At 43.3% G+C, this 25,358-nt stretch overlaps 1 protein-coding gene across 1 annotated transcript in view; it reads right to left on the bottom strand.

Annotated features, from left to right (window-relative positions):
* The window catches only part of LOC120039289 (high affinity cAMP-specific and IBMX-insensitive 3',5'-cyclic phosphodiesterase 8A-like), a 33,927-nt gene that overhangs the window by 4,617 nt on the left and 3,952 nt on the right, over nt 1–25,358 (bottom strand). Inside the window, exons 2-8 of the mRNA XM_038984731.1 lie at nt 20,973–21,021; nt 20,696–20,828; nt 17,024–17,222; nt 12,322–12,539; nt 11,714–11,846; nt 7,615–7,779; nt 6,478–6,607 (exon numbers count right to left, since the gene is read on the bottom strand). Of these exons, the coding sequence (XP_038840659.1) occupies nt 6,478–6,607; nt 7,615–7,779; nt 11,714–11,846; nt 12,322–12,539; nt 17,024–17,222; nt 20,696–20,828; nt 20,973–21,021 (1,027 nt within the window). The remainder of the gene's footprint in view (nt 1–6,477; nt 6,608–7,614; nt 7,780–11,713; nt 11,847–12,321; nt 12,540–17,023; nt 17,223–20,695; nt 20,829–20,972; nt 21,022–25,358) is intronic.

Genomic DNA, 25,358 nt, shown 5'->3' with positions numbered 1-25,358 from the left:
AGTACCATCAGTACAGTCAATACCATCAGTACCATCAGTACCATCAGTACCGTCAGTACAGTCAGTACCATCAGTACAGTCAGTACCGTCAGTACAGTCAGTACCATCAGTACAGTCAATACCATCAGTACCATCAGTACCATCAGTACAGTCAATACCATCAGTACCATCAGTACCATCAGTACAGTCAGTACCATCAGTACAGTCAGTACCATCAGTACCATCAGTACCATCGGTACCATCAGTACAGTCGGTACCATCAGTACAGTCAGTACCATCAGTACAGTCAATACCATCAGTACCATCAGTACCATCAGTACAGTCAGTACCATCAGTACAGTCAGTACAGTCAGTACCATCAGTACCATCAGTACAGTCAGTACCATCAGTACAGTCAGTACCATCAGTACAGTCAGTACCATCAGTACCATCAGTACCATCAGTACCATCAGTACAGTCAATACCATCAGTACAGTCAGTACCATCAGTACAGTCAATACCATCAGTACCATCAGTACAGTCAGTACCATCAGTACCATCAGTACCATCAGTACAGTCAATACCATCAGTACCATCAGTACCATCAGTACCGTCAGTACAGTCAGTACCATCAGTACAGTCAGTACCGTCAGTACAGTCAGTACCATCAGTACAGTCAATACCATCAGTACCATCAGTACCATCAGTACCATCAGTACAGTCAATACCATCAGTACCATCAGTACAGTCAGTACCATCAGTACAGTCAGTACCATCAGTACCATCAGTACCATCGGTACCATCAGTACAGTCGGTACCATCAGTACAGTCAGTACCATCAGTACAGTCAATACCATCAGTACCATCAGTACCATCAGTACAGTCAGTACCATCAGTACAGTCAGTACAGTCAGTACCATCAGTACCATCAGTACAGTCAGTACCATCAGTACAGTCAGTACCATCAGTACAGTCAGTACCATCAGTACCATCAGTACCATCAGTACCATCAGTACAGTCAATACCATCAGTACAGTCAGTACCATCAGTACAGTCAATACCATCAGTACCATCAGTACAGTCAGTACCATCAGTACCATCAGTACCATCAGTACAGTCAATACCATCAGTACCATCAGTACCATCAGTACCGTCAGTACAGTCAGTACCATCAGTACAGTCAGTACCGTCAGTACAGTCAGTACCATCAGTACAGTCAATACCATCAGTACCATCAGTACCATCAGTACCATCAGTACAGTCAATACCATCAGTACCATCAGTACCATCAGTACAGTCAGTACCATCAGTACAGTCAGTACCATCAGTACCATCAGTACCATCGGTACCATCAGTACAGTCGGTACCATCAGTACAGTCAGTACCATCAGTACAGTCAATACCATCAGTACCATCAGTACCATCAGTACAGTCAGTACCATCAGTACAGTCAGTACCATCAGTACAGTCAGTACCATCAGTACCATCAGTACAGTCAGTACCATCAGTACAGTCAGTACCATCAGTACAGTCAGTACCATCAGTACAGTCAGTACCATCAGTACCATCAGTACAGTCAGTACCATCAGTACCATCAGTACAGTCAGTACCATCAGTACAGTCAGTACCATCAGTACCATCAGTACCATCAGTACAGTCAGTACCATCAGTACAGTCAGTACCATCAGTACAGTCAGTACCATCAGTACCATCAGTACAGTCAGTACCATCAGTACCATCAGTACAGTCAATACCATCAGTACCATCAGTACCGTCAGTACAGTCAGTACCATCAGTACCATCAGTACCATCAGTACAGTCAGTACCATCAGTACAGTCAGTACCATCAGTACCATCAGTACCATCAGTACAGTCAGTACCATCAGTACAGTCGGTACCATCAGTACAGTCAGTACCATCAGTACCGTCAGTACAGTCAGTACCATCAGTACCATCAGTACCATCAGTACAGTCAATACCATCAGTACCATCAGTACCGTCAGTACAGTCAGTACCGTCAGTACCACCAGTACAGTCAGTACCATCAGTACAGTCAATACCATCAGTACAGTCAATACCATCAGTACAGTCGGTACCATCAGTACAGTCAGTACCATCAGTACCGTCAGTACAGTCAGTACCATCAGTACAGTCAATACCATCAGTACCATCAGTACCATCAGTACAGTCAGTACCATCAGTACAGTCAATACCATCAGTACAGTCGGTACCATCAGTACAGTCAGTACCATCAGTACAGTCAGTACCGTCAGTACCGTCAGTACAGGCAGTACAGTCAGTACCGTCAGTACAGTCAATACCATCAGTACCATCAGTACAGTCAGTACCATCAGTACAGTCAGTACCGTCATTACAGTCAGTACCGTCAGTACCGTCAGTACCGTCAGTACAGTCAGTACAGTCAGTACCGTCAGTACAGTCAGTACAGTCAGTACCGTCAGTACAGTCAGTACCATCAGTACCGTCAGTACAGTCAGTACCGTCAGTACCGTCAGTACAGTCAGTACCGTCAGTACCGTCAGTACAGTCAGTACCATCAGTACCGTCAGTACAGTCAGTACAGTCAGTACCGTCAGTACCGTCAGTACAGTCAGTACTCTCCCTCTTACCAGACTTTCCTGAAGCAATCAGGATGGAGAGCACCACAGATCTCCTCAGAGGGAGCTTCAATAGATTTATTTTTTCTTTCCCCTAATTTTCATCTGACCCTTTTTGTTGAATGTCAGTACAGTCAGTACCGTCGGTACAGTCAGTACCGTACAGATGTACCGACTAAGTCGCTCTGGAGAACAGCAGTCTGCTAAATGACCAATATGTAAAAGGTCACAACATACAGGGTAGCACATGAAGCTATCTAGCAAAGAACGGCTTGAAGAGTAAAGTTATTCAGCATTAAATAATGATCCAGAAAGATTGTGATAGCCTATAGGCCAACAGATGTTTGGGCCTATTGTGGACAAAACAGGAGACTATGTAGCTATACTGTAGACTATGTAGCTATACTGTATACTATGTAGTTATACTGTAGACCATGTAGCTATACTGTAGACTATGTAGCTGTACTGTAGACTATCTAGCTGTACTGTAGACTATGTAGCTATACTGTAGACTATGTAGCTATACTGTAGACTATGTAGCTGTAGTGTAGACTACGTAGCTGTAGTGTAGACTACGTAGCTGTACTGTAGACTACGTAGCTATACTGTAGACTACGTAGCTGTACTGTAGACTACATAGCTGTACTGTAGACTACATAGCTATACTGTAGACTACGTAGCTGTACTGTAGACTACGTAGCTATACTGTAGACTACGTAGCTATACTGTAGACTACGTAGCTGTACTGTAGACTACGTAGCTGTACTGTAGACTATGTAGCTATACTGTAGACTATGTAGCTATACGGTAGACTACGTAGCTATACTGTAGACTATGTAGCTATAATGTAGACTACTTAGCTATACTGTAGACTATGTAGTTATATTGTAGACTATGTAGCTGTACTGTAGACTACTTAGCTATACTGTAGACTATGTAGCTATACTGTAGACTACGTAGCTGTACTGTAGACTACATAGCTGTACTGTAGACTACATAGCTATACTGTAGACTACGTAGCTGTACTGTAGACTACGTAGCTATACTGTAGACTACGTAGCTATACTGTAGACTACGTAGCTGTACTGTAGACTACGTAGCTGTACTGTAGACTATGTAGCTATACTGTAGACTATGTAGCTATACGGTAGACTACGTAGCTATACTGTAGACTATGTAGCTATAATGTAGACTACTTAGCTATACTGTAGACTATGTAGTTATATTGTAGACTATGTAGCTGTACTGTAGACTACTTAGCTATACTGTAGACTATGTAGCTATACTGTAGACTATGTAGCTGTACTGTAGACCATGTAGTTATATTGTAGACTATGTAGCTGTACTGTAGACTACGTAGCTGTACTGTAGACTACGTAGCTATACTGTAGACTACGTAGCTGTACTGTAGACTATGTAGCTATACTGTAGACTATGTAGCTATACGGTAGACTATGTAGCTATACTGTAGACTATGTAGCTATACTGTAGACTATGTAGCTATACTGTAGACTATGTAGCTATACGGTAGACTATGTAGCTATACTGTAGACTATGTAGCTATACTGTAGACTATGTAGCTATACTGTAGACTATGTAGCTGTACTGTAGACCATGTAGTTATATTGTAGACTATGTAGCTATACTGTAGACTACTTAGCTATACTGTAGACTATGTAGTTATACTGTAGACTATGTAGCTGTACTGTAGACTATGTAGCTGTACTGTAGACTATGTAGCTATACTGTAGACTATGTAGCTGTACTGTAGACTATGTAGCTGTACTGTAGACTATGTAGCTGTAGTGTAGACTACATAGCTGTACTGTAGACTACGTAGCTGTACTGTAGACTACGTAGCTATACTGTAGACTACGTAGCTGTACTGTAGACTACATAGCTGTACTGTAGACTACATAGCTATACTGTAGACTACGTAGCTGTACTGTAGACTACGTAGCTATACTGTAGACTACGTAGCTATACTGTAGACTACGTAGCTGTACTGTAGACTACGTAGCTATACTGTAGACTACGTAGCTGTACTGTAGACTACGTAGCTATACTGTAGACTACGTAGCTGTACTATAGACTATGTAGCTATACTGTAGACTACGTAGCTATACTGTTTAGACAATAGATGGAAAACTGGCGGCTGACGGTTCTGTAGGCCCGTGGACCAATTTCCAAAAACATTATTATTTGTACATTTTTTTTTTTGAACTCAGTCAGGGTCTCAACTTCCTGTTGAGAGTTAGAACAGAAGAATACACATGGTGACACTTCTTAATGTGGTTGTGAATCAGAAGTTTTCCTCTTGTTATGTCTGTCACTGACAGTCACTTACCCACGTCAGATAACATTTTTTAGATTGGTACATTAGTCTAGCCAGCCTTAAGGTCTTAGGGAAGGTTGCTCGTGATGCGAGCGTCTTTGCCCCAAAACACTGACTGTGTTAGCTGCTGAGGTGAAGCTGAGACATTAGATTCAGGAAGCTGCTGAGGTGAAGCTGAGACATTAGATTCAGGAAGCTGCTGAGGTGAAGCTTAGACATTAGATTCAGGGAGCTGCTGAGGTGAAGCTGAGACATTAGATTCAGGAAGCTGCTGAGGTGAAGCTGAGACATTAGATTCAGGAAGCTGCTGAGGTGAAGCTGAGACATTAGATTCAGGAAGCTGCTGAGGTGAAGCTGAGACATTAGATTCAGGAAGCTGCTGAGGTGAAGCTTAGACATTAGATTCAGGAAGCTGCTGAGGTGAAGCTGAGACATTAGATTCAGGAAGCTGCTGAGGTGAAGCTGAGACATTAGATTCAGGGAGCTGCTGAGGTGAAGCTTAGACATTAGATTCAGGAAGCTGCTGAGGTGAAGCTGAGACATTAGATTTAGGAAGCTGCTGAGGTGAAGCTGAGACATTAGATTCAGGAAGCTGCTGAGGTGAAGCTGAGACATTAGATTCAGGGAGCTGCTGAGGTGAAGCTGAGACATTAGATTCAGGAAGCTGCTGAGGTGAAGCTGAGACATTAGATTCAGGAAGCTGCTGAGGTGAAGCTGAGACATTAGATTCAGGGAGCTGCTGAGGTGAAGCTGAGACATTAGATTCAGGGAGCTGCTGAGGTGAAGCTGAGACATTAGATTCAGGGAGCTGCTGAGGTGAAGCTGAGACATTAGATTCAGGGAGCTGCTGAGGTGAAGCTTAGACATTAGATTCAGGAAGCTGCTGAGGTGAAGCTTAGACATTAGATTCAGGGAGCTGCTGAGGTGAAGCTTAGACATTAGATTCAGGAAGCTGCTGAGGTGAAGCTGAGACATTAGATTCAGGAAGCTGCTGAGGTGAAGCTGAGACATTAGATTCAGGGAGCTGCTGAGGTGAAGCTGAGACATTAGATTCAGGGAGCTGCTGAGGTGAAGCTGAGACATTAGATTCAGGAAGCTGCTGAGGTGAAGCTGAGACATTAGATTCAGGGAGCTGCTGAGGTGAAGCTGAGACATTAGATTCAGGAAGCTGCTGAGGTGAAGCTGAGACATTAGATTCAGGAAGCTGCTGAGGTGAAGCTGAGACATTAGATTCAGGAAGCTGCTGAGGTGAAGCTGAGACATTAGATTCAGGGAGCTGCTGAGGTGAAGCTGAGACATTAGATTCAGGGAGCTGCTGAGGTGAAGCTTAGACATTAGATTCAGGGAGCTGCTGAGGTGAAGCTGAGACATTAGATTCAGGAAGCTGCTGAGGTGAAGCTGAGACATTAGATTCAGGGAACAAGTCATCAAGTCCTCTGTTATATAGAGCAGATAGGGTTAACAGTTATTACCATCCCAAGCATCGAAACACTGTTAGCCCGCTGAGCTGAAGCCTTAGATCAGGTAGCTAACGTAAGTCCTTACCATCCCAGGCGTCAAACATGTCTGTGATGAAGTAGTCTATGAAGGAGATCTGGGACTTAGGAATGCTGCAGGTGTTCCTGTCAAACACAGGCATGACCACCGGTAGACTCTGCCTCTTCTCCTCGTCAGTCTGAAACACACACACACACACACACACACACACACACACACACACACACACACACACACACACACACACACACACACACACACACACACACACACACACACACACACACACACACAGTGTCTTTACTGAGTGTCTACCAATATTTCCTGACTGGTACAGTACATCTAATCAAAACAATCAATGAATGCTGCTCCAGTATGCTGTGTGTTTGACATTCCACATCAGCCAACTGCTGCTCCAGTATGCTGTGTGTTTGACATTCCACATCAGCTAACTGCTGCTCCAGTATGCTGTGTGTTTGACATTCCACATCAGCTAACTGCTGCTCCAGTATGCTGTGTGTTTCACATTCCACATCAGCTAACTGCTGCTCCAGTATGCTGTGTGTTTCACATTCCACATCAGCTAACTGCTGCTCCAGTATGCTGTGTGTTTCACATTCCACATCAGCTAACTGCTGCTCCAGTATGCTGTGTGTTTCACATTCCACATCAGCTAACTGCTGCTCCAGTATGCTGTGTGTTTCACATTCCACATCAGCTAACTGCTGCTCCAGTATGCTGTGTGTTTCACATTCCACATCAGCTAACTGCTGCTCCAGTATGCTGTGTGTTTGACATTCCACATCAGCTAACTGCTGCTCCAGTATGCTGTGTGTTTGACATTCCACATCAGCTAACTGCTGCTCCAGTATGCTGTGTGTTTGACATTCCACATCAGCTAACTGCTGCTCCAGTATGCTGTGTGTTTCACATTCCACATCAGCTAACTGCTGCTCCAGTATGCTGTGTGTTTGACATTCCACATCAGCCAACTGCTGCTCCAGTATGCTGTGTGTTTCCCATTCCACATCAGCTAACTGCTGCTCCAGTATGCTGTGTGTTTGACATTCCACATCAGCCAACTGCTGAATCCCCGAAGGTGCTCTGTTCTACTGTATCTATTAGTGTTCCACACAGCAGCATCATGTGTCTCTCCCCATGTCTCCTCTCACCACTGTCCTGTACCTGTGCAAAGTATTCCTCTGAGATGCGTCCGGCCCATTCTATACACAGCTCCAGCGGTCGGCACGGATTGGAGATGTCGGCACATTTGATCAGCATACGCTTGACAAGGATCCGGTTGTCCGGGGACGTTAGGATGCCTTTGACAGACTCCTCGTCGCCGATTCCCTAAGGAGAGGTCGCACGCACGCACGCACGCACACACACACACACGCACACACATACACAACGTTAGCACACAGTGTTAGACAGAGTTAGTTTGATTGCTAACTGTGTTAGACAGTGTTTTAGTTTGATTGCTAACTGTGTTAGACAGGGTTAGTTTGATTGCTAACTGTATTAGACAGGGTTAGGTTGATTGCTAACTGTGTTAGACAGAGTTAGTTTGATTGCTAACTGTGCTAGACAGTGTTTTAGTTTGATTGCTAACTGTGTTAGACAGTGTTTTAGTTTGATTGCTAACTGTGTTAGACAGGGTTAGTTTGATTGCTAACTGTATTAGACAGAGTTAATTTGATTGCTGTGTTAGACAGAGTTAGTTTGATTGCTAACTGTGTTAGACAGAGTTAGTTTGATTGCTAACTATGTTAGACAGAGTTAGTTTGATTGCTAACTGTGTTAGACAGAGTTAGTTTGATTGCTAACTATGTTAGACAGAGTTAGTTTGATTGCTAACTGTGTTAGACAGAGTTAGTTTGATTGCTAACTATGTTAGACAGAGTTAGTTTGATTGCTAACTATGTTAGACAGAGTTAGTTTGATTGCTAACTATGTTAGACAGAGTTAGTTTGATTGCTAACTATGTTAGACAGAGTTAGTTTGATTGCTAACTATGTTAGACAGAGTTAGTTTGATTGCTAACTGTGTTAGACAGAGTTAGTTTGATTGCTAACTATGTTAGACAGAGTTAGTTTGATTGCTAACTGTGTTAGACAGTGTTTTATATTTTGATTGCTAACTGTGTTAGACAGGGTTAGTTTGATTGCTAACTGTGTTAGACAGAGTTAGTTTGATTGCTGTGTTAGACAGAGTTAGTTTGATTGCTAACTGTGTTAGACAGTGTTTTAGTTTGATTGCTAACTGTGTTAGACAGAGTTAGTTTGATTGCTAACTGTATTAGACAGTGTTTTAGTTTGATTGCTAACTGTGTTAGACAGAGTTAGTTTGATTGCTAACTGTGTTAGACAGAGTTAGTTTGATTGCTGTGTTAGACAGAGTTAGTTTGATTGCTAACTGTGTTAGACAGAGTTAGTTTGATTGCTAACTGTATTAGACAGTGTTTTAGTTTGATTGCTAACTGTGTTAGACAGGGTTAGTTTGATTGCTAACTGTGTTAGACAGTGTTTTAGTTTGATTGCTAACTGTGTTAGACAGAGTTAGTTTGATTGCTGTGTTAGACAGAGTTAGTTTGATTGCTAACTGTGTTAGACAGAGTTAGTTTGATTGCTAACTGTATTAGACAGTGTTTTAGTTTGATTGCTAACTGTGTTAGACAGAGTTAGTTTGATTGCTAACTGTGTTAGACAGAGTTAGTTTGATTGCTGTGTTAGACAGAGTTAGTTTGATTGCTAACTGTGTTAGACAGAGTTAGTTTGATTGCTAACTGTATTAGACAGTGTTTTAGTTTGATTGCTAACTGTGTTAGACAGGGTTAGTTTGATTGCTAACTGTGTTAGACAGGGTTAGTTTGATTGCTAACTGTGTTAGACAGAGATAGTTTGATTGCTAACTGTATTAGACAGTGTTTTAGTTTGATTGCTAACTTTGTTAGACAGAGTTAGTTTGATTGCTAACTGTGTTAGACAGAGTTAGTTTGATTGCTGTGTTAGACAGAGTTAGTTTGATTGCTAACTGTGTTAGACAGAGTTAGTTTGATTGCTAACTGTATTAGACAGTGTTTTAGTTTGATTGCTAACTGTGTTAGACAGAGTTAGTTTGATTGCTAACTGTGTTAGACAGAGTTAGTTTGATTGCTAACTGTATTAGACAGTGTTTTAGTTTGATTGCTAACTGTGTTAGACAGAGTTAGTTTGATTGCTAACTGTATTAGACAGTGTTTTAGTTTGATTGCTAACTGTGTTAGACAGAGTTAGTTTGATTGCTAACTGTGTTAGACAGGGTTAGTTTGATTGCTAACTGTGTTAGACAGAGTTAGTTTGATTGCTAACTGTGTTAGACAGGGTTAGTTTGATTGCTAACTGTGTTAGACAGGGTTAGTTTGATTGCTAACTGTGTTAGACAGAGTTAGTTTGATTGCTAACTGTATTAGACAGTGTTTTAGTTTGATTGCTAACTGTGTTAGACAGAGTTAGTTTGATTGCTGTGTTAGACAGAGTTAGTTTGATTGCTAACTGTATTAGACAGTGTTTTAGTTTGATTGCTAACTGTGTTAGACAGAGTTAGTTTGATTGCTAACTGTGTTAGACAGAGTTAGTTTGATTGCTGTGTTAGACAGAGTTAGTTTGATTGCTAACTGTGTTAGACAGAGTTAGTTTGATTGCTAACTGTATTAGACAGTGTTTTAGTTTGATTGCTAACTTTGTTAGACAGAGTTAGTTTGATTGCTAACTGTATTAGAGTTACAGTACCAGTCAAAAGTTTGGACAAACCTACTCATTCAAGGGGTTTTCTTTATTTTTACTATGTTCTACATTGTAGAAGAATAGTGAAGACATCAAAACTATGAAATAACACATATGGAATCATCTAGTAACCAAAAAGCGTTAAACAAATCAAAATATATTTTATATTTGAGATTCTTCAAAGTAGCCACCCTTTGCCTTGATGACAGCTTTGCACACTCTTGGGATTCTCTCAACCAGCTTCGTGAGGTAGTCACCATGACTGCCCTGGACCATGACTGCCCTGACTTTATTAACACGTGTTCCTTGTTAAAAGTTAATTTGTGGAATTTCTTTACTTATTCATGCATTTGAGACAATCAGTTGTGTTGTGACAAGGTAGGGGAGGTATACAGAAGATACATGTTTAAGAAAGCTGGTTGAGAGAATGCCAAGAGTGTGCAAAGATGTCATCAAGGCAAAGGGTGGCTACTTTAAAGAATCTAAAATCTATTTTGATTTGTTTAACACTTTTTTGGGTTACTACATGATTCCATATGTGTTATTTCATAGTGTTGATGTCTTCACTATTATTCTACAATGTAGAAAATAGTAAAAATAAAGAAAAACCCTTGAATGAGTAGGTGTGTCCAATCTTTTGACTGGTACTGTAGTTTGATTGCTAACTGTTAGTCAGAGTTATAGTTTGATTGCTAACTAGTTAGATTGCAGAATAACCTCCTATGATATTCCTTAAAAGGGCCTGTGTGATATAGGAGAATGGCTGTGCTGTGCATTCCGCACCATCGTGAGAAAGATGGAACCAGACCGTAAGATTCTCTCTCTACGCTAATCTGTCTGTGGCCAGGTGGCTACTCTAGGCTAGGCTACGCTAGCAGGCTACACTAGGAGGCTAGGCTATGCTAGCAGGCTAAACTACGAGGCCAGGAGGCTACGCTAGCAGGCTACACTAGGAGGCTAGGCTAGCAGGCTAAACTACGAGGCCAGGAGGCTACGCTAGCAGGCTACACTAGGAGGCTAACCTATGCTATGCTAGCAGGCTATACTAGGAAGCTAGGCTATGCTATGCTAGCAGGCTACAGTGCATGGAAGGCTACATTAGGAAGCTAGGCCAGGAGACTACACTAACTCCCTTCAACCTGCATCACAGTTGGCTAACTTTTAGCTGGAAGGCTCCACTGGAAGGCTAGGCTAGGTTATAAGGCTACGTTAGGCCACACAGGCTAGACAATGACTCCCTTCAACTCTCCTCTTTCTAACCTGCATGCTGTTAGCTAACTGTTGGCTATTTTTAGAGTAAGCGTGATGCAGAATGATATCTAAAACAGACCGTTTGTATTTTCTAGATTGTTCCGTGACCGGACACAGCTACACATACTGTATTGGCTGCAATACTCTGATCCAAGCCATGAACAGGTTCCTGCTGCCATCATGTTTAACCACAGAGCCTATCTAACCTGGACTTTATTGTTCTTTTTCATCCCCTCTTTTCTCTTTTCTTGTTCTGTCCTTCATCTCACCCCGTTCTCCTCCAGCGCGGCCAGTGGCTTGTTGATGCTGTTGACGAACTTGTTGACGTGCTCAAAGTGTTTTGTCATCTCTGTGGCGAGCACCATGTCTATGATGGCCTGACGCAGGGTACGGTACTCATTCCTACAGAGAGAGACAGCGAGGGGGGGAGGAGAAAAAGAAGAACAGAGAGAGAGAGCGAGAGAGACAGCGAGAGGGAGGGGGAGAGAGGGAGGGGGGGAGAAAGAGAGGAAAAGAGAAGAACAGAGAGAGAGAGAAAGAAGCAGTGGAGGACAGAGGAAGGGGGGGTAGGGAGAAGGGGGAAGAACACAGAGAGAGACACGTTCACACAAAAAACATTGGTAAATAAATGTGCTGAAAGCCCCTCTGGACAGTTCTAGCCTCCTGACTGTAGTGACAGAGGAGAGGAATGAATGGAGTGATTGTGTACCTTCCCCCATCCGAGGGAGAGCATTGCATGAGACACACTGCTCTGGGACTCAAATCACATGACTGCCCTGCCTCACTGTCTCTCTCACACACACACACGGACAGACAGACACACACGGACAGACAGACAGACCAAACAGCCTCCCAGAAGACCCACAGACAGCCGTACCTCTCCATGTTCTTGAAGATGTTACACTTGTCGTCCCGTGTGGTGATCTGGAAGGCAAGGGCAGCGTGGTGGCTCTCTAGCACGGCCGTGTCGTTGTACAAGATGGCCAGCTCACTTCCTGCGTTACACAGGAAGCTGTTGGTGCGTCCCGGGTGATCCACGTCGTGTACTGTGGCTGCTATCAGAGCCGCCACCTCATCAATCTGCTCCAGACTTTGCTGTTCGGGAAAGAAGAGGAGTATTTTCTTCATATTTAATATTAATGGAGCAGTTAGCGACAGGATTCCAACTAGCGACCGTTTGGTTACAGGCCCAATGATCTAACGACCAGGCTACCTGCTGCCCTATCAATTATATTCATATTATTTAAACCACGAAATTACCGTTACCATTATAATTTTTAGTATGTGAACCCTGCAGGAACTGAACCCCCGACCTTGGTGTTGCTAGTGACGTGATCTTACTACCTGAACCCCCTGACCTTGGTGTTGCTAGTGACGTGATCTTACTACCTGAACCCACGACCTTGGTGTTGCTAGTGACGTGATCTTACTACCTGAACCCCCTGACCTTGGTGTTGCTAGTGACGTGATCTTACTACCTGAACCCCCTGACCTTGGTGTTGCTAGTGACGTGATCTTACTACCTGAACCCCCGACCTTGGTGTTGCTAGTGACGTGATCTTACTACCTGAACCCACGACCTTGGTGTTGCTAGTGACGTGATCTTACTACCTGAACCCCCTGACCTTGGTGTTGCTAGTGACGTGATCTTACTACCTGAATCCCCGACCTTGGTGTTGCTAGTGACGTGATCTTACTACCTGAACCCCCGACCTTGGTGTTGCTAGTGACGTGATCTTACTACCTGAACCCACGACCTTGGTGTTGCTAGTGACGTGATCTTACTACCTGAACCCACGACCTTGGTGTTGCTAGTGACGTGATCTTACTACCTGAACCCCCGACCTTGGTGTTGCTAGTGACGTGATCTTACTACCTGAACCCCCTGACCTTGGTGTTGCTAGTGACGTGATCTTACTACCTGAACCCTCTGACCTTGGTGTTGCTAGTGACGTGATCTTACTACCTGAACCCCCTGACCTTGGTGTTGCTAGTGACGTGATCTTACTACCTGAACCCCCTGACCTTGGTGTTGCTAGTGACGTGATCTTACTACCTGAACCCACGACCTTGGTGTTGCTAGTGACGTGATCTTACTACCTGAACCCCCTGACCTTGGTGTTGCTAGTGACCTGATCTTACTACCTGAATCACTGATTGAATAGGCTGCTTTGAATGTCTTAGGGGCTTTCTTAATCATGTATTTGTGTTGTGTCATGTTGTTTTAGGGGCTTTCTTAATCATGTATTTGTGTTGTGTCATGTTGTTTTAGGGGCTTTCTTAAACATGTATTTGTGTTGTCATGTTGTTTTAGGGGCTTTCTTAATCATGTATTTGTGTTGTGGCATGTTGTCTTAGGGGCTTTCTTAATCATGTATTTGTGTTGTGGCATGTTGTCTTAGGGGCTTTCTTAATCATGTATTAGTGTTGTGTCATGTTGTTTTAGGGGCTTTCTTAATCATGTATTTGTGTTGTGTCATGTTGTCTTAGGGGCTTTCTTAAACATGTATTTGTGTTGTGTCATGTTGTTTTAGGGGCTTTCTTAATCATGTATTTGTGTTGTGTCATGTTGTCTTAGGGGCTTTCTTAAACATGTATTTGTGTTGTGTCATGTTGTTTTAGTGGCTTTCTTAATCATGTATTAGTGTTGTGTCATGTTGTTTTAGGGGCTTTCTTAATCATGTATTAGTGTTGTGTCATGTAGTATGTCCTATTTTCACCACTCCACATAACCCCAGCGGGCAAAATTGGGCAAAGTTAGTTGAAATTAAGTCATTTAAAGCCGTTGTGGCAGCTGGGAGGTTCCCTTGCAGGAAATCCTGTTTGTGACAGAGGGCTAACCCGAGCCACAGCCTCTGTCTCTGATTGGTTAGTTTAACCTGGTGTGAGGTCAAAGGTGGGCTAACCACTGGTCGGCAGGGCTAAGCCAATGATAGATGACTTTGGTGTGGTCAGGAATAGAAGGTTTAATAATCAGCTTAGTTAGAGAACAGCAGTGTAGAGTTAGTTAGTGTAGAGCAGTCATCATCAGAGACAGAAGAGGAGTGTTTTCACTGTAGAGTTAGTTAGTGTAGAGCAGTCCTCATCAGAGACAGAAGAGGAGTGTTTTCACTGTAGAGTTAGTTAGTTTAGAGCAGTCCTCATCAGAGACAGAAGAGGAGTGTTTTCACTGTAGAGTTAGTTAGTGTAGAGCAGTCCTCATCAGAGACAGAAGAGGAGTGTTTTCACTGTAGAGTTAGTTAGTGTAGAGCAGTCCTCATCAGAGACAGAAGAGGAGTGTTTTCACTGTAGAGTTAGTTAGTGTAGAGCAGTCCTCATCAGAGACAGAAGAGGAGTGTTTTCTTTGTAGAGTTAGTTAGTGTAGAGCAGTCCTCATCAGAGACAGAAGAGGAGTGTTTTCACTGTAGAGTTAGTTAGTGTAGAGCAGTCCTCATCAGAGACAGAAGAGGAGTGTTTTCACTGTAGAGTTAGTTAGTGTAGAGCAGTCCTCATCAGAGACAGAAGAGGAGTGTTTTCACTGTAGAGTTAGTTAGTGTAGAGCAGTCCTCATCAGAGACAGAAGAGGAGTGTTTTCACTGTAGAGTTAGTTAGTTTAGAGCAGTCCTCATCAGAGACAGAAGAGGAGTGTTTTCACTGTAGAGTTAGTTAGTGTAGAGCAGTCCTCATCAGAGACAGAAGAGGAGTGTTTTCACTGTAGAGTTAGTTAGTGTAGAGCAGTCCTCATCAGAGACAGAAGAGGAGTGTTTTCACTGTAGAGTTAGTTAGTGTAGAGCAGTCCTCATCAGCAGTTAGTAGAACAACATATACTGTCTGGGTCAAACAACGGCTCTTTGACCAGAGACAGACACACACAAGCAAACGTAGACACAAACACACCGCCAGGTATGCACGCACACGCACGGACACAAACACACCGCCAGGTATGCACGCACACGCACGGACACAAACACACCGCCAGGTATGCACGCACACGCACGGACACAAACACACCACCAGGTATGCACGCACACGTACGGACACAAACACACCGCCAGGTATGCACGCACACGCACGGACACAAACACACCGCCAGGTATGCACGCACACGCACGGACACAAACACACCGCCAGGTATGCACGCACACGCACGGACACAAACACACCGCCAGGTATGCACGCACACACACGGACACAAACACACCGCCAGGTATGCACGCACATAGCCACGGGAAGTAATTTGGGGGTAGGGGTGCTGAATTTATGAGGTGGTCCGCGTTGAAGACATCTATATCGGTCCTCTAATACAGAACTAGTAAAGGCCCAGTGCACCACACACACACACACACACACACACACACACACACACACACACACACACACACACACACACACACACACACACACACACACACACACACACACACACGTCCAGGCACACACACACACACACACACACACACACACACACACACACACACACACACACACACACACAGGTCCAGACACACACACTCCTAACATGATTAGTCTAGATGACTAGTGACATGTAGTTCCATGTTAGAGAGTAAAGGAGTCAAAGACGTTCGCTGTCTTCAAACTCCCTGTCATAGATGAGCCAAGGTGCAGCATGTAATTCCACATCTTTAATCGAAGTGAAACCTTCACACAAAAGAACAGGTAAACAGAAACAAACGTGACGCAACCGTGGCGCACACAAACACACAGAAAATAATAATTACCCACAACATTAGGTGGGGAAAAAGGCTGCCTAAGTATGGTTCCCAATCAGAGACAACGATAGACAGCTGCCTCTGATTGGGAACCACACTCGGTCAAAAACAAAGAAATAGAGAACATAGAATGCCCACCCAAATCACACCCTGACCTAACCACATAGAGAAATAAAAAGGCTCTCTAAGGTCAGGGCGTGACATTATGACTTCCCACTGGGCACAGACAGCAGTTCAACGTCTAGTTTTGATTGACATCTGGTTGAGTTATCAACTAATGTGATTTCAACGTGAAATCAACAAAAAATGTCACAATGGATTTAGGTTGCAAGTTGGGTTAACATTTTTTTTATTTTTATAATTTGATTAAAGGTTGATGACCTTTTGTAAATCCAAACAGTTTTCAACGTTAATTCAATATCATCACATTCCATTTTTGTTGTTGAAATGAGGTGGAATCACCATTTAATCAACCAGTTTTTGCCCAGTGGGGAGGGTTGATTCCAGGAATCTTCTAACTGGAATTTCTGGAAAACTTGGACATTTTGGGGAAGCTACCGGCATTGTGCAACTCTAATTAGGACTTGGATTAAGCCATGCTTGTGATTGGAGGAATGTCAGCCCAGGATTGACTCATTGCTGTGTGCTTATTTAATTTCTATGCGTGTTTGTTACAAATGTTTTACTTCTGCTATCTCTGAACAGGTCATCCAGATTTACCTGTATAAATGACGGGGCAAACAAACATACAAACAAACCAAACAAGACAAAACAAACAAACAAGACAAAAACAAACAAGTCAAAACAAGACAAAACAAACAAGACAAAACTGTCTGACCCAGTGGCGGCCATCTTGGACGGCCATCTTACCTTGACCCTCTCCTTGCAGAGGAAGTATGCGGTGGCGTGCAGGACATCGGCAGCATGTGAGGAGTTGTGGTAGGAGTTGGTGGAGTGGTAGTTAGCCTCGATCCCCTGCAGCCAGGAGCGGAGAGTGGCCTCGGGACAGCTCAGGAACTCACACACCCCGAACCGAGAGAAGATCTTCAGGCCCAGATAGGTCAGAGGCCTGGGAGGAGAGAATTACCAGACAGCATGAAGGTTAGGGCTAACACAATGGAGGAGTTCAATACCACAGAGTTAAGTACAGTGTAACCTCATCTCTTCTGCCATAACCCAGCTTCCCAATCCAATCCCTCTGACACTCAACAGGTCATTTATAGTGCACTATTTTTCACCAGGGCCCATATGGGTGATTCCTCACCCCCCAAAACATGATTTGGGGGATTTTCCCGTAATGTAATCCATAGAATGGCCCTTTGAAAGAAGGATTGTTGACATATATTTGATATTTGCATCTTAAAGGCATGTTCAGGTAACTTGGCAACTAAGAAAGTATTTTTTAAACCTCCCTCTTTGGGCTGGATGTGTCGATGTGTAGTTCATACATGCATAATCTATGAGCAGAATTCATTTTACCTCAATTAGCCACAAAATCCATAGATGAAAACGACTGCTTCTTTTAGCTACATTTGTATTTATTATGGATCCCCATTACTCTTCCTGGGGTCCGGGCAGAATTAAGGCAGTTATACAATTTTAAAAACATTACAATATATTCATTACAGAATTCACAACACACAATGTGTGTGCCTTCAGGCCCATAGTCCACTACCACATATCCATGTGTACGTGTGTGTATAGTGTGTATGTTATCAAGTGTGTTTGTATTCATGTGTCTGTGCCTTTGTGTCTGTCTCTTCATAGTCCCCACTGTTCCATAAGGTGTATTTTTACCTGTTTTTTAAAATCTGATTCTACTTCTTGCATCAGTTACCTGATGTGGAATAGAGTTCCATGTAATCATGGCTCTACGTAGTACTGTGCACCTCCCATAGTCTGTTCTGGACTTGGGGACTGTGAAGAGACCTCTGGTGGCATGTCTTGTGGGGTATGCATGGGTGTCCGAGCTGTGTGCTAGTCATTTAAACAGACAGCTCGGTACATTCAGCATGTCAACACCTCTTACACAAACAAGTAGTGATGAAGTCAATCTCTCCTCCACTTTGAGTCATGAGAGATTGACATGCATATTATTAATGTTAGCTCTCCAGGTACTTTTAAGGGCCAGCCGTGCTGCCCTGTTCTGAGCCAATTGTAATTTCCTAAGTCCCTCTTTGTGGCACCTGACCACACGACTGAACAGTAGTCCAGGTGAGACAAAACTAGGGCCTGTAGGACCTGCCTTGTTGATAGTGTTGTTAAGAAGGCAGAGTAGCGCTTTATTATGGACAGACTTCTCCCCATCTTAGCTACTACTGCATCAATATGTTTTGACCATGACAGTTTACAATCTAGTGTTACTCTAAGAAGTGTAGTCACCTCAACTTGCTCAATTTCCACATTATTCATTACGAGATGTGGTTGAGGTTTAGGGTTTAGTGAATGATTTGTCCCAAATACAATGCTTTTAGTTTTGGAAATATTTAGGACTAACTTATTCCTTGCTACCCATTCCGAAACTAACTGCAGCTCTTTGTTAAGTGTTTCAGTCATTTCAGTCGCTGTGGTAGCTGACGTGTATAGTGTTGAGTCATCCGCATACATAGACACACTGGCCTTACTCAAAGTGGCATGTCGTTAGTAAAGATTGAAAAAATCAAGGGGCCTAAATTGCTACCCTGGGGAATTCCTGCTTCTACCTGGATTATGTTGGAGAGGTTTCCATTAAAGAACACCCTCTGTGTTCTGTTAGACAGGTAACTCTTTATCCACAATATAGCAGGGGCTGTAAAGCCATAACACATACGTTTTTCCAGCAGTAGATCAATAATGTCAAAAGCTGTAAAGAAGTCGAACAAGACAGCCCCTACAAGCTGTATTGCGCCATTTCCCCTACATTTCCCCCCACGTGGGCCAGCCCCCTAGCAATTCGAGTTCCAACCAACGAGCTTCAGGCCCTTGCATTTGAGATGACAGGAGAATCTCTTTAAAGCATAATTGAGAAATAATTAATTTATGTTTTAATATTTGTGAAATTTTGGCCTTATACAGGCCTGCTTTAAAACTCCATGTTTCATCTGTAGTTGCTACAAAACAAAAATTGGTGTTATATACATCTTTACCGCTTGTTCTTTAATATGAGTAGTATTTTGATTTCAGCAACTTATGAATACAAAAAAAATATAAACATGAATATTGAAAATATACCATTTTTTAATTTGATAAATGTTTCAATATATTGTTGAACAAGAACATAATATACTCTACGGGCATATCAAAGTTCTAGAGTGGGATCTCTGCTACTTTCAGAGATGATTTGTAAGCATTACCAACAGAGTGAATGTGAAAATGGATTCAAAATGGTCGCCCTCTGTGGGTGATTTAGCAGGATGTGCAATGATACAAGTAAAAGGAGGGCTGTGATTGGTTACATTGCCTACTATGCCAATTTCTATGTATAAAATGGGCCATAACTTTAAAACTAGTAGAGATTCCACGTTGGAACTCTTGATATGCCCATAGAGTATTATTATCTTCAACAATATATTGAAACATTTGGCAAATTAAAAACATATTCATGTTTATATTTTTCAATATTCATAAATTCATGTAAGATTTTTGTTTTTTATTGAAATCAAAATACTAATCATATTACAGAGCAAGCGGTAAAGTTTCACATGACGCCGATGTTTTCTTTGTAGCACCTATAGATGAAACATAAAGGAGTCTTAAAGGAGGCCTGGGTAAAGACAAATAATGTCACAAATATTCCAACTTCAATTCATTATTTCTCAAATATGCTTTTAGATACATAGATACATAGGAACTAAATAGATCAAATGGGAGTGAAAATCCCCTAAATCATGGTGTTTTTTTTGTCCTGGTTTCATGAGGAATCACCCATATGCCTCTGGTCTAAAGTAGTGCACTATATAGGGAATATGGTCCCATTTAGGACTCGCCCATTAGCTTTACAGCCTGTGTACAGTACTGAAACAGATTTGTAGAATTGTCTCTGTATTTCTGTGGCTCTGGACCTCTCTAAACTAAACCACAGTAGAGATGAATGAGAAAGTCTTTATGATCGGACTCATTGCTTTTGATTCCACCTTCTGGGATACCGTTTTCCTCAGTTATTTTGATAAAGCTGGCTGAAGTGAATATTTAGAAAAGTGTTACTACAGCATTATAACAGTGTTATTACAGTGTTATAACCTCCCCTCGCCGTTTCAGACAGGCAGTCTCTAGGTTAAAATGTTATTACAACATTAGAGTGTTATTACAGTGTTATAACCTCCCCTCACTGTTTCAGACAGGCAGTCTCCAGGTTAAAATGTTATTACAACATTAGAGTGTTATTACAGTGTTATAACCTCCCCTCACTGTTTCAGACAGGCAGTCTCCAGGTTAAAATGTTATTACAACATTAGTGTTATTACAGTGTTATAACCTCCCCTCGCCGTTTCAGACAGGCAGTCTCTAGGTTAAAATGTTATTACAACATTAGAGTGTTATTACAGTGTTATAACCTCCCCTCACCGTTTCAGACAGGCAGTCTCCAGGTTGAAGATGTCAAAGTCCCAGGAGTCTTCATTCTCCATTGTCTGGGCAACGTGAGGAGGGATGTCATTCAACGACAGGGGCATGGCTAGGTGACTTGGGAGGTGGGGCTCTGAGAGGGGAACGGTGCGGGGATAAGGAGAGGGGGAGATGTGGGGAGAGAGAGAGACAAATCAAAATGGCGCTTTACGTGATCAACATCATTTTCGTAATCATCATCTTCATCACTATGCCAGGAGAGCAATATTGTACGTACGCTTCGCAGCAAAGATGTATTCGTTTCCTGATAATCTGCGCAAGCCATCCTGTGAAAGAATAAGATAGAGAAAGAGAGAGAGAGAGACAGAGAGAGAGAGAGACAAACAGAGAGAGAGAGAGAGAGAGAGAGAGAGAGAGAGAGAGAGAGAGAGAGAGAGAGAGAGAGAGAGAGAGAGAAAGAGAGAGAGACAAACAGAGAGAATAATAATTATATCAGTCCATAGTTTCAGACACTGTCAAATCAAATGTCATGAAACTACTACGCCCAATCCATAACCATGTACCACTTTAATAGACTACAGCTCAGCATTCAACACCATAGTACCCTCCAAGCTCATCATTAAGCTGGAGGCCCTGGGTCTCAACCCCGCCCTGTGCAACTGGGTCCTGGACTTTCTGATGGGCCGCCCCCAGGTGGTGAAGGTAGGAAACAACATCTTCACTTCGCTGACCATCAAAACTGGGGCCCCACAAGGGTGCGTGCTCAGCCCCCTCCTGTACTCCCTGTTCACCCGACTGCGTGGCCATGCACGGCTCCAACTCAATCATCAAGTTTGCAGGTGACACAACAGTAGTGGGCTTGATTACCAACAACAATGAGACAGCCTACAGGGAGGTGGTGAGGACACTCGGAGTGTGGTGTCAGGAAAACAACCTCTCACTAAACGTCAACAAAACAAAGGAGATGATTGTGGACTTCAGGAAACAGCAGAGGGAGCACCCCCCTATCCACATCGAAGGGACAGTAGTGGAGAAGGTGGAAAGTTTTAAGTTCCTCGGCGTACACATCACAGACAAACTGAAATGGTCCACACACACTGACAGTGTGGTGAAGGCACAGCAGCGCCTCTTCAACCTCAGGAAACTGAAGAAATTTGGCTTGTCACCTAAAACCCTGACAAACTTTTACAGATGCACAATCGAGAGCATCCTGTTGGGCTGTATCACCGCCTGGTACGGCAACTGCACCACCCTCATCCGCAAGGCTCTCCAGGGGGTGGTGCGGTCTGCACAACGCATCACCGGGGGCAAACTACCTGCCCTCCAAGACACCTACAGCACCCGATGTCACAGGAAGGCCAAAAAGATCAAGGACAACAACCACCCGAGCTACTGCCTGTTCACCCCGCTACCATCCAGAAGGCGAGGTCAGTATAGGTGCATCAAAGCTGGGACCAAGAGAATGAAAAACAGCTTCTATCTCAAGGCCATCAGACTGCTAAACAGCCATCACTAACTCAGAGAGGCTGCTGCCTACATAGACACTCATATCAATGGCCTCTTTAATAAATGGATCACTAGTCACTTTAAACAATGCCACTTTAATAATGTTTACATATCTTACATTACTCATATCATAAACTCAGCAAATAAAGAAACGTCCTCTCACTGTCAACTGCGTTTATTTTCAGCAAATTTAACATGTGTAAATATTTGTATGAACATAACAAGATTCAACAACTGAGACATGAATTGACAAAAAGTTCCACAGACATGTGACTAACAGAAATTGAATAATGTGTCCCTGAACAAAGGGGGGTTCAAAATCAAAAGTAACAGTCAGTATCTGGTGTGGCCACCAGCTGCATTAATTACTGCAGTGCATCTCCTCCTCATGGACTGCACCAGATTTGCCAGTTCTTGCTGGGAGATGTTACCCCACTCTTCCACCAAGGCACCTGCAAGTTCACTGACATTTCTGGGGGGAATGGCCCTAGCCCTCACCCTCCGATCCAACAGGTCCCAGACGTGCTCAATGGGATTCCTGTCTTGCAGGAAATCACGCACAGAACGAGCAGTATGGCTGGTGGCATTGTCATGCAGGAGGGTCATGGCAGGATGAGCCTCTAGGATGGGTACCACATGAGGGAGGAGGATGTCTTCCCTGTAACGCACAGTGTTGGGATTGCCTGCAATGACAGCAAGCTCAGTCCGATGATGCTGTGACACACCGCCCCAGACCATGACGGACCCTCCACCTCCAAATCGATCCCGCTCCAGAGTACAGGCCTTGGTGTAACGCTCATTCCTTCGACGATAAACGTGAATTCGACCATCACCTCTGGTGAGACAAAACCGCGACTCGTCTGGGAAGAGCACTTTTTGCCAGTCCTGTCTGGTGCAGCGACGGGGGGTTTGTGCCCATAGGCGACGTTATTGCCGGTGATGTCTGGTGAGGACCTGCCTTACAAAAGCCCTACAAGCCCTCAGTCCAGCCTCTCTCAGCCTATTGTGGACAGTCTGAGCACTGATGGAGGGATTGTGCGTTCCTGGTGTAACTCTGGCAATTGTTGTTGCTATCCTGTATCCTGTACCGATCCTGTGCAGGTGTTGTTACACGTGGTCTGCCACTGCGAGGACGATCAGCTGTCCGTCCTGTCTCCCTGCAGCGCTGTCTTACCTACCGTCTGCAAGCTGTTAGTGTCTTAACGACCGTTCCACAGGTGCATGTTCATTAATTGTTTATGGTTCATTGAACAAGCATGGGAAACAGTGTTTAAACCCTTTACAATGAACATCTGTGAAGTAATTTGGATTTTTACGAATTATCTTTGAAAGACAGGGTCCTGAAAAAGGGACGTTTCTGTTTTTGCTGAGTTTATGTATATACTGTATTTTATACCATCTACTGCACCTTGCCTATGCCGCTCGGCCATCGCTCATCCATATATTTATATGTACATATTCTTATTCCATCCCTTTAGTTTTGTGTGTATTTGGTAGTTGTTAGATTACTTGTTAGATATTACTGCACTGTCGGAACTAGAAGCACAAGCATTTCGCTACACTCGCAATAACATCTGTGAATGTGACCCAAAAAAATTTGATTTGATTTAGACGTTTCCTCATCCGTTTCCTCATCCTATCACCAGACAGACATGTAATGAGCTACAACTAACCCCCTTGTTCCTATCACCAGACAGACATGTAATGAGTTACAACTAACCCCCTTGTTCCTATCACCAGACAGACATGTAATGAGTTACAACTAACCCCCTTGTTCCTATCACCAGACAGACATGTAATGAGTTACAACTAACCCCCTTGTTCCTATCACCAGACAGACATGTAATGAGTTACAACTAACCCCCTTGTTCCTATCACCAGACAGACATGTAATGAGCTACAACTAACCCCCTTGTTCCTATCACCAGACAGACATGTAATGAGCTACAACTAACCCCCTTGTTCCTATCACCAGACAGACATGTAATGAGTTACAACTACCCCCTTGTTCCTATCACCAGACAGACATGTAATGAGTTACAACTAACCCCCTTGTTCCTATCACCAGACAGACATGTAATGAGCTACAACTAACCCCCTTGTTCCTATCACCAGACAGACATGTAATGAGTTACAACTAACCCCCTTGTTCCTATCACCAGACAGACATGTAATGAGTTACAACTAACCCCCTTGTTCCTATCACCAGACAGACATGTAATGAGCTACAACTAACCCCCTTGTTCCTATCACCAGACAGACATGTAATGAGCTACAACTAACCCCCTTGTTCCTATCACCAGACAGACATGTAATGAGTTACAACTAACCCCCTTGTTCCTATCACCAGACAGACATGTAATGAGCTACAACTAACCCCCTTGTTCCTATCACCAGACAGACATGTAATGAGTTACAACTAACCCCCTTGTTCCTATCACCAGACAGAAATGTAATGAGCTACAACTAACCCCCTTGTTCCTATCACCAGACAGACATGTAATGAGCTACAACTAACCCCCTTGTTCCTATCACCAGACAGACATGTAATGAGTTACAACTAACCCCCTTGTTCCTATCACCAGACAGACATGTAATGAGCTACAACTAACCCCCTTGTTCCTATCACCAGACAGACATGTAATGAGCTACAACTAACCCCCTTGTTCCTATCACCAGACAGAAATGTAATGAGCTACAACTAACCCCCTTGTTCCTATCACCAGACAGACATGTAATGAGTTACAACTAACCCCCTTGTTCCTATCACCAGACAGACATGTAATGAGTTACAACTAACCCCCTTGTTCCTATCACCACGATCTTGTTACAGACTTCATTCATGATTCAGAGAAAGCCATCCTAATGTTGCAGCCCAAGATAAGTCTGTGTTATCAAACTAAAACCTGGTTTGGAGAGTGATTACCATCCTAATGTTGCAGCCCAAGATAAGTCTGTGTAATCAAACTAAAACCTGGTTTGGAGAGTGATTACCATCCTAATGTTGCAGCCCAAGCTAAGTCGGTGTTATCAAACTAAAACCTGGTTTGGAGAGTGATTACCATCCTAATGTTGCAGCCCAAGCTAAGTCTGTGTTATCAAACTAAAACCTGGTTTGGAGAGTGATTACCATCCTAATGTTGCAGCCCAAGCTAAG

This window comes from Salvelinus namaycush, unplaced genomic scaffold, assembly GCF_016432855.1.
Source record: "Salvelinus namaycush isolate Seneca unplaced genomic scaffold, SaNama_1.0 Scaffold262, whole genome shotgun sequence".
Taxonomy (NCBI): Eukaryota; Metazoa; Chordata; class Actinopteri; order Salmoniformes; family Salmonidae; genus Salvelinus; species Salvelinus namaycush.
Note: the sequence above shows the minus strand (reverse complement) of the source record. Positions and strands in the feature narration are given on the sequence as shown.